The sequence below is a fragment of the Ruditapes philippinarum genome, unplaced genomic scaffold, assembly GCF_026571515.1.
Source record: "Ruditapes philippinarum isolate M1 unplaced genomic scaffold, ASM2657151v2 ctg486_1_1_1_1, whole genome shotgun sequence".
Taxonomy (NCBI): Eukaryota; Metazoa; Mollusca; class Bivalvia; order Venerida; family Veneridae; genus Ruditapes; species Ruditapes philippinarum.
Window position 1 is genome coordinate 201,522 of NW_026860123.1, and position 10,988 is coordinate 212,509.

General features: G+C 32.0%; 1 protein-coding gene across 2 annotated transcripts; it reads left to right on the top strand.

Annotated features, from left to right (window-relative positions):
* Positions 1-1,234: 1,234 nt before the first annotated feature.
* Positions 1,235-10,760, top strand: LOC132758967 (interferon-induced helicase C domain-containing protein 1-like). 2 transcript variants are annotated; one of them, XM_060750674.1, is made up of 12 exons: positions 1,235-1,309; positions 1,454-1,618; positions 2,405-2,569; positions 3,405-3,487; positions 3,924-4,178; positions 5,223-5,385; positions 5,641-5,739; positions 6,215-6,405; positions 6,592-6,739; positions 7,283-7,513; positions 7,805-7,972; positions 8,673-10,760. In XM_060750674.1, exons 1-12 carry the CDS (start codon positions 1,297-1,299, stop codon positions 9,302-9,304), a joined length of 2,313 nt encoding a protein of 770 aa, XP_060606657.1. In that variant the 5' UTR covers positions 1,235-1,296; the 3' UTR covers positions 9,305-10,760. The 2 variants fall into 2 exon arrangements, with proteins under 2 accessions (XP_060606657.1, XP_060606656.1); XM_060750673.1 differs by having other exon boundaries at positions 5,641-5,738; positions 6,208-6,405.
* Positions 10,761-10,988: the final 228 nt, after the last annotated feature.

The window sequence follows — 10,988 nt, forward strand, 5'->3', positions numbered from 1 at the left end:
TCCAATGCAAACTGTATTATATCTAGCCTCGTTTTTTTCTGAGTTCAAAAACATCAATATCAAAACGATATTGTACTTTTTCGTGTGTTTTTTTTTCAGAGTCCACATACAACGAATCTTTAATATAATACAAAAATAAATGTTGATTTGTCAGGGTATTTTTTCTCCAATTTCATGTGTAATTTCTTAAGAAGTGTTGGTATAAGGGTTCTCGCTCGTACACAGCTGCAAATACATTTCTTTTATCTTGCAGATGATTTAATACAACGGCACTATTTTTTATTTTATTTTTTTAAACAAAAATGAACTCGTAACATTCTAAAGCAGCCTATATCATGATCTACCGAAAAGTAGATTCCATAAAATTGTTGAAGCAGCCCCTGTTCTTTCTTATTTTTGTCGTCTGCTACGAACACTTCCTTAGAAACGGAATTAGATTATAAAACAATCGTCACGTTTCAAAAAGGCAATTTTAAATCTGGGCTTGGCAGTTTTTGGTTCAATTCAAAATAAATTTTATTCTAGATAACGCGTCTTGTTTGTGAACGAATTGTAAATATACGATGCGTTATGTGCATCTTTTCTTAAAAAAAAAAAGAAGAAAAACCGATCCGATGCGTCTTAGAATACAGCACATTTAAACATTTACGAAAGTTCAAAAGGAATTATGTAAATGCGAACAGCATGTATCAAGGGTGGGGATTCATTGGCTGTGCATTACATACAATTCATGACAGTATTTTTAACAAATATTACTATCAATATCAACGTAACATGGTAAAATATATGTTGTGTGGTAATTGAATTCATTCACATGTATGTGTTATTCTTTCTTCTTGATGGCGCGTGGTTTTATAAAGTAAACAACTAAATTATCTTCATAGACGATTCTTTCTCAAATAAGATATCATGCTTTTATCTTAAAAACTGCATATTATTATATGCGCGATTTATATGTAAGCAAATAACAAAATTTATAGTTTATAACAAAAGAAATGTGAAAGTTACAAGATCATTTCAGAATAAATTATATTATTTCAGAATAAATTATATTTTAATGCATAACTGTTAACATCGTCGGATACCCACGGCCGAACCATTAACATTGATTGCATGTTATGTAACATGTTTATCAATCGTGGGTATCCGACGATGAACTGTTAATAGATTTAACGTATAATGATAAATAGGTCATACTCGCTTCTTAATATAAATCAAGAGTCTATAAATAGATATGTAAGTGTTTATAAATAGATTTTAGGAAAATTGAAATCGAAACTAGTTTATCTAACAAATATGGCGACACAGGGTAAGACCGTTTAAACATTAAGCGATATGTTAACCTTATAATATTGCAATGTTTACGTAAATAATGTATTCAAACAATGATGACAATTAACATTTATTTTTTACAAAGTATAAGAATTGATTATTACAGTTTTTATTTTCAAAGGACAAAAACGATCTTATCCCAACGAAACCGAAAGTGGTGAATCTGATTTAGATGAAGACGCATTGCTTGCTGAGGATGAAAATGACGATGACCTAGCCGATGTTTTCCAAAAAGCATCACTCTCAGATGAAGAAGAAGATGATGATGAGTCTATAGTGAAAACAGGTTTTAATTTAATTTAATTGAAATATCGAGTTGTATTTTCGGAAAACGGTAGCTGTTGCTATGAATAATAAAAAAAGATATTTATAGTTACAGAACACACATCTATATTGTTATCTACTAGATCTATATTTGATTTTAATTTTGAAGCAAGTTTGATCAATAACCCATCGATCTAGCTTTAATTAAAAATCTAAAATCGTTATGGTGATAGAAGTTGTTTGACACAAACTGGTTTAAAATAGCAGTATTTAAACTAGGTCATTTAAAAAAAATTATCAAAGTGTAAGCACATTCTATGATCAAGCTCTATTTGGTAATTGATCATCTTTAAAGTGATAGAAGTAGTTTAACACAAACTGGTTTAAAACAGCAGTATTTAAACAAACAAAAAATACCTATCAAAGTTTAAACACATTCTAACATATCACATTACCGTCTGAACTAGTATCATTTGATTTAATAGGTTTATCTAAATCTGTCTATTCATAATAGGTGCAAGTCAACCCGGCCCAAAGTCAATCCGGCCCAAAATTAGTCAACCCGGCCCAAGTCAATCTAATCTGTGGTCAACCCGGCCCCATTTGTATTACTATCTATTTAGCACTACTTTTACTTCGTTTACTTTTTCCATTCAAGAAAAAAATGTGAATAATTATCAAAAAAAAAGAAGAAATAAAACGATTCGTGATATTAGTCAATGGAATGTGTTTCTAGAAGCACATTAAGTAATATGTTTTCTTATTATTTGTACTTCTTTTGGTAGCTAAAGCATTATATTTAATACAGGAAATGTGCCTGTGGAGAGAGGTCTAAATCTTAGAGAATACCAAAAAGAACTAGCTGAAACCGCCATTCTAGGACAGAATACAATCATCCATGCTGCAACTGGAGCTGGTAAAACAAGAATTGCGTTTTACATTGTTAAGAATCATCTTGATAAAAACCCACAAGGTATGTATATTTGAGCCGTGTCACGACAAAACCAACATAATGGGTTTGCGACCAGCATGGATCCAGACCAGCCTGCGCTTCCGCGCAGTCTGATCAGGATCCATGCTGTTCGCTGTCAGTTTCTCTACTTGTAATATAGTTGGTGAGCGAACAGCATGGATCCTGATTAGACTGCGCGGATGCGCAGGCTGATCTGGATCCATGCTGGTCGCAAACGCACTATGTTGGTTTTGTCGTGACGCGGCTCAAAATTTTCTTAATGGTATCATTAAACAGGTGTTCTACATTAGCCGGTGCTAGTTGCTTTTGTTGCTAACGTATAAAGAGCCTCACTGCAAAATTTCATCACTTTTCCCGGATTTTTTAAGTTTTCCGTTTTAACTATTCTAGCTTTTATTGGTCTTTTGTATTGATAAGTGATTAATAAAAGAAATGCATACATATTTTGTTATATTTTATAGGCGCATACAAATATTTGCTAAAATATGTGTTGTGTTGTATTAATGTAAGTGGTATATCATATATCACTGAGTAGTTCAAGTTATACTTTTTTAATTGATTTATGACTATCTAAACTGGTATGTGAAAGAGGTGGTAAAATCATGCCACGCACTTAAAAAAAGAAATCATCATAACATTTTAGTAAAAAGACAATTATGTTATGAATAAATAGATTTTCACAGATTAACACAGTTTAGTAACTGTATATAATTTCTATCTGATTTAAAATAAACAAAAAACTGCAGTTACTACAAGTCATTTAGTAAATACTAAAAAACTGCGTTCTACGTAACATGTTCTTTCTTTTATCAATAGGATACCTACTATATTTCAGGGAGAGTTGCTTTAATGGCGGACAAGACATTTCTTGTAAATCAACATTTTGCAGCTTTAAATAAAGTAATGCCAGAGTATAAGGTAAAATATACCATTAATAAACAGAAGAATTGTTATGTCAGCTTGTCTCTTAACACATGTAATCGATAATTATTATTGATCAGTTAGCATACGTAAAGGAACATAAAGCCGAAATTTTAAAATATAATTCTACATATACTGACATCTATCGATAAAGGATATTTGTATGTAGAAACTATATTATTATTTTTAGTATTATATGCGACAATAAAACAGACTTTATACATGCACCTAGCACATAAGAAACCAGAAGACAATTTATAGTTTCATATTTAGATTTCAAATGCTTTGACGTAGGTGTATGTACTCAATTGTTGTAAGTCACGAATGTTATTAATTTGATCGGAAACACAAGAAAAAGCCAAGCAATAATAAAGAATCCACTTAATGGGCTGAATTTAACTTTAATGCACACAACAAAGTATGTTAATTACAGGAAAAAACATTGTGTATGAGTGGCCAGAAAGAGAAAAGCGGACAGTTACATATGTTGGTTGAAGGGCATAGTATTATAATTCTGACACCAGCTCTGATAGAAAACACCATCCGACGTCATGACGCTAACTTTATGTCGAAATTCACACTGCTGATATTCGATGAATGTCATCATACACAGAAAAAGACAAATTACAACCGTTTGATGACGAGGTATCATGTACTGAAAAGTCAAGGCAAGACACCACTACCACAGGTACTATCCATGTCTCATTATTCAATCATTTATTTGTTTTCTTTGAATTCCTAATCAGTTACAAATTATTTCTTCTTATGTATCATTTTAGATATTAGTCTGACCGTGCTCTGTCTTGTGCCCTGTCCTGTTTTTGTTTGGGATCCTCCTGGGCTCCTTACCACTGGTTCTTGTTGCTGGGTCTGTGGGGGATGCGTTCAATGAACGCTGCCTTTCCTTGTCGATCTTGTAATCTTTGTTTGGAAATTTTTAGCATAACATCAAGTTGATATAAGAATGTTTATACATGGTTTTCGTTTTGCCAGCTAAGCTTATTAACGATGTGAAAATTAGGCCACAACTTATTCTTGTTCACATGTTTTTGCAAATTGATATATTTGATTTAGAGTGAAAACATACTTATGTTTTAATAATAGCAACCCGGTTTTTATATTTATTTCCAAAACGTCTTCTAATCTTGCAATGAATTGTTGAATTGATGTACTGATTACATTCTTAGCACGAATAATTTTATATTCTTTTTTCAATGTACTTCGTGTCATGCAATATAATTGTGTTTCTTTATATCTTGGTTAGCTTATTCAAATTCATTTCTCATAAAATGAAATGTATCCAACATGAATAAGCTTCAAAGTTAGCAATAATATTAAAAGTTATCTAAAGTTTTCGTATTTTAATTCCCTTTAGTAAAGATTTCATACGCAAATCTAGCAAAAGGTTTCCTTATATCATTAAATCATTTATTTTGGATAATGTCTTGAATACAGAACAGAACAAATTGCATTTAAAAAGGAATTTGAGCCGCGTCACGACAAAACCAACATAATTGGTTTGCGACCAGCATGGATCCAGACCAGCCTGCGCAGTCTGATCAGGATCCATGTTGTTCGCTATCGGTTTCTCTACTTGTTATAGGGTTTGTAAGCGAACAGCATGGATCCTGATCAGACTGCGCGGATGCGCAGGCTGGTCTGGATCCATGCTGGTCGCAAACCCTTTATATTGGTTTTGTCGTGACGCGGCTCATATTGTTATTCATTGTAGATTCTTGGTCTCACGGCTACGTTAGGGACCAATAAAGCAAACAGCGTAGAAAAAGCTAAAGAACACGCTCTCACAGTTATGGCAAATTTAGATGTCTCTAAGATATCAACCGTTGTAAAGAATCAAGAAGAATACAATAAATTTCGGAAAGACGTTGTTATTGGCAAGTTGAAAAATAAAATATTATGAATTTTAAGTACATACCGCTATAATTCAACACACAAAAAGAGATATATGTAGTAATTTTCTGTTTTACTGTGTATACCCATGAAATTGGGAAATTATGTAAGATGATTTGGTATAAATGTGTTCACTTTAAAGTCATAAAAAGCTTACTTAGAGTCATATATAAAATACAACTCTTATAGGTATAATAAAAAGTTAATGTTTTAACTTAATTTTAACTTCAATTTACTAGATAAGATAGTTCTCTCGGATGATGCAGGGCACGACAAAGTCCATTGTTGTATTACAGAATGCATGAGAAAAACAACGGATATTCTTTGTTCCAACACAGGTTTGTATGTTTGTTTTCAAAGAAATGCATTAATGAATAATACAATTTTAGGGATATAATGTTAAGCAGCAAACTGTATCGAGCTTGGTCAGACTGCACGGAAGTGCATCCTAACCTGGCTACTTTTGTTTAGATTAAAGGTACTGTAGTTAAAATTAAAAAGGGTATCACTGTTCAGTACAATATTTAATATATTTTGATTTAACCCTGACATATAATCCCATGTTAGCATACGCTTATAAGTCGTAAAGCGAAATTATCCAGTCTATTAATAGATGTAAGTCATATTCACCTGAAATCTCCTGAAATCATTCAATTGTTTGTATTATACTAGTTTTTGTTCATTTTGACTTTGCTTGCTCTATAATCAGTGCGGCGTGTATTGTAGAATTTCAAGTTTAGTATAGTCAGTGATCTTTTATTACTGTAAATTTGTATATGTCTATAATTATACTATTAATGTTTAATGATACAGATACAACGAAGTATTCTGGAGATGTCGATTATGAAAACCTTAAAGCTGCTTTACGAAAGAGAGACTTAGTGAATACGAATGACCAACAGTATTTAACGTGGATAGCGGAACTTTCAAATGCTGCAGATCTTTTAATGGGAAGGGAACGTGACTTAGCTCATAGTGTGAGGATTGGGGCAAACTATCTAAAGGTATTTCATTACTTAACTTTTATGTACACACACTGAAAACAAATGCATATCTTGTCGTGATACGTTTTACAGTTGAGTCACTTAAGTAATGACTTAACAAACAAAACTTTAATTTTACACATTAAATCATGTGACGCACAATAGAAACGGTGGAAGTTTATGTTTATTAAATGATATGTTTTACAGATATATTGGGAGGCTTTGAATATAAACGATCAGCTGACAGGGCAGTATGCAGTGACCTCTCTGGATAGGAAGTTTAAAAACGAGAATCTGGGAAAATATGCTAGCTCAAAGAGCTCCTCAGAAATAGAATACAGTGTACTTGCGGAAGGTACGAATAAAGTTTGTTTGTTTTGACCTGTGATACAATTATTTTTTATATGGTTTGTTGTTAAAAGCAATTATGCATTTAATTTGTTTATTTTTTACCTTTCGTTTAAGATCATTCACGCTTTCCGTTTGTTTTCTAGAATAATCATTTTCTTTAACCCCACAAAAAATGAAGAGCGTTTAGTCGTTTTACTAGAATGGGAAAAAATAATCGATTTTAGATTTGATGCTGAGTGTATTGTTTAATATTTGTTGTATAGTTTTCTGTTATAAAAGTTCAAATTGATTCATGTAAGAATTTCAAATGTTATTTCTTTATTTTATTTTTTTTGGGGGGTGGGGGTGACTTCATTTGTGCCCCTTTTAATATGTTTTCATCAGACTAGACTAACATAACAACTCATATTCTTAATTACAAAGAGCTGAATCTCAACTGAGTTTGTAATGAAAAGTGTGAGACACATACAGTATGTATTATCGGTGAAATCAAGTACTGTTTTGTATAACAGTTTTATATTGCTCGTTTCTTGTCACATACTGGTAGGTTTGATGTCTGACATGTCCAATATGAGCACAGACCAAAGTCTAGAAGGAAAATCTATCAACAAGCTGCTGAAGAAACTTCAAGAATATTGCAATGAAATGAAAGAGAATGCCAGATATATTGTGTTTGTTGGTACACGTGAGATATCAGAAATGCTGGCAGACCTGCTGAAAACAAAACATTTTAAATGTTCCTGCTTTACTGGATCAAGTGCAGCTTCAGAAGTTGGAGGTATGAGCTCTTGTTATATACAAATGTAGTTAACTGTTATAATTTCTGCTCCAGTAAATCCCAGAAACAACCGGAGTTAAGCACACATATAATGTAAATTACCCCCTCCCCCTCCCTCGTGTAAACGTGACATATTTAAATCTGTTGTAATTTTTAAAGAAAATAACATCAGCAAATTTTCTTGTGCATACACAGTCAAATAGAGTTAAAATGATGTTGCATACATTGTTACTGTGAACGAAACCTAATGGAATACATTTTGCAAATTATATTCTGATTTTGTATCCTCAGGCACAAGCAGAAATGAGCAAGAAAAGATTGTTGAAGATTTCAAAAAAGGGATGATAAATGGAATAATTGCAACAACTATTTTAGAGGAGGGTTTTGATATACCTGATTGCGATATGGTATTTGGTTACAATTATGTTGGAAACGAAATCTCGATGCGTCAAAGTGCAGGTAAATAACTTTTGATATTGGTAATCTGGGTTCAATAGAAAAATATATTTTTCTGTAAAACATTTTCGAAATATTAAGAGGATATTTTTTCGTTTTTTGTGAAATATGGAATATATTTTCACAAACATGATAAAATGCCACATATTTTCACTCGCCGTCCCGGCTCGTGAAAATATGTGGCATTTTATCATGTTGAGTGAAAATATATACCATATTTCACGAAAAACGAAAAACTAACCTTTTTATTTAATTTTATTATCAAAGAAAATGGTAACGAATCCCCTTGCTTGCTACCAACTGCAATTGTACAGCGTGCATAATTTATACGTAAGTACGCGCTGTTTGGCGCTACATTGTGACGTCATGTAAACAACTCTTTAAACGTCTGTACAGCGTTAATTACTGAATTAAAGATATTGGTGTTCGGATTAATTTTCTTAGTTAGACCATTTTCTATCATGCTAGATAGTTTTCAAAACAAAATTCAAGAAAGAGTTGTTTTGTATTTATCAGATTTTTCAAACAAAACGGCGAAAGAAGTCCCATAAAATAAATATGAGTTTTGACTCCGCCCACTTTCATATTTATATTTCATATTTATTTTTTAAAAATATGAAATATATTTGACTGATATAGCACCATATTTCATGGGTAAAATTAAATAAATATGTATATTTGATATAAATCCTTTATGTTTTAGGTCGAATTCGCAAAAAGGAAGGTCAACATGTTGTCTTGTCAAAACAAAAGGATATGATAAGAGGAAGTATTAACGTTCAGCGAGGACGGTTGATGGATGAAGCATTAAATTCAATTGTTTCTATGTCTGAAAAAGATATCAAGGATATTATCACCACAGAACAAAGAAGAATTGTCCAGACTGAGCTAGCAAAACAACAAAATGTTGCAAAAGTTCCAAAACTCGATACAAGCCTTTATAAATTGATATGCAAGAAGTGCGGTAAATTCGAGGTAAACTGCAATGATCTGCGATCAATTCAAGACCAACATCATGTTGTTATTCAGCCTGATATCTGGACAAAGGTCAGAGTAAGATCCTTTCCAAGAAACCCGCCACGATTTGCCGAGGAAATCATTTGCGAAGGAAGATTGTTTGGCGGTGGTGGAAATGACGGTTGTCCTCATGAAATAGGTGTAGTTGGTACTTTTAGGGGAGCCAGACTACCATTTCTATCGTATAAATTCCTGCTCATCAAAGACAAAACATCTCTGACGACCAGGCCAATTACAAAATGGGCTGATGTTCCTTTCAAAATTCACCCAATAAATGATCCTGAGGACCTGACCACCATGCAAAATTGTAAACAATGACACAAACGAAGTACCACTATACGTCTCTTAAATATATCACGTAGTATTTACCACACTCTTGTGATATGTTTTATTGAAAGTGACTTCGCATGAAACATAACATAAACCGACTTTGAAATGTTCTTAATAGACATTTAAAAACGTAACGTATCAGAAGGTATTGAGAATTCATTAAACATTTAATGATAAATATTTGTATATTGACTATTTTCACTCTATGTAACAGTCGTTTGGTTGCTATTTTTATATTATTTTTGTTGGTAAAAGGGAGATAACTAGGTTGTGTGCAGAACTTTCTAAACAAGTATCGATAGCATTTCTTGTTTTAATAAGGTTTATATGATAGATAATGGCTGACTCAAAAGCTTTTGTTTAGAAAAAAGATACCAATATTGAGTGCATCGTTGTAAATAAATGCACGGTTAGGGTTCAAATGCGTAGGAATATAAATCATCGAAATAAAACATCATTGTATATGAATTTGATTGAAATTGGAAATATTTGATAAAAATGAATTAATATCTAGTAGAAATACTCTCCTTTGTAATTATAAATATGCATGATAACTGCTAGGACATAACTCTTTGTAAACAATGTACATATCTTTTAAAATAATTTTTTCATCATAAATATATTGTGACGTCGTGTTGTGATGACGTCATGAGGTAAAGCGTCTGACGTTACGATACGAAATTCATTTTGATGATTATACTTTAGAATTTATGTATTTTTTCGTTTGTTCAATCAACTTTAATTTTGTCTCTTCACATTCATATTAAGATTTAACGTTTATTGTGAATGAAATTGCTGTCCGTCGACCATTTACAGTTTAAAATAAACAGAACATGTCCCATCTTCAAGTTTATCGTGTCCGGTAACATCGGAAAATTCAGTAATAAACTTACACGAATTTATTATTCTGTTTATCATATTCCAAAAATTAAGACTGTTTGAAGTGAAAAATAACCCTTTTTTATTATTGATACGCGCTAACATATTGCGCGTGTTAACGCTATGTTTATATAACGCAAAAGACGGCAAATGTAACGTTAAAATACGGCCGTTTATACCATATAAACGGAGTTGTAGAAACGGCACGGGGTATGTGATAAAACAGCCTTTGCTTGTTTCTAATACAACTGATTTAGAACCTATTACGTAAGACAACTTTGGTATTTTTCTCCAGTTTATATTACATTGGAATGGATGATTTTTCAGGATCAATATCATATTTCTCATGTGATTTGATAGTAGTGCCGTGCAATGACACAAAACGAATTATGATGTCTTTTACGTTGAGATAGGCTACATCATGAAGATAAATGTCAATGATTGAGACAATAATTTGATAAATAGACAACATGGCTCCGGGAATCTGCACAACGCAGCGTCGGTTTTGTTGTCATGAATGTTTTAAGACGGAAAAAGAAAAGTTGCTTGATATTTTATTCCCTTTTATAAGGAACAAAACACATCCTTAAATATTCAGTATAAAATATTTCGTTTTATCTTGACAAATAAGCAACTTTTCTTCGTTTTTTTTTTCTTTTTTTTTTCTTTTTTTTTAAATTTCTAAATTGTCAGTTGAAATGGAAGTATAATATCTGTGTCTACGTCTTTGTACTTCTGAAAATTCTCTCTTTCAAGTAAGAAATTATAATGTTGTTTTTAATGACATTTTAAA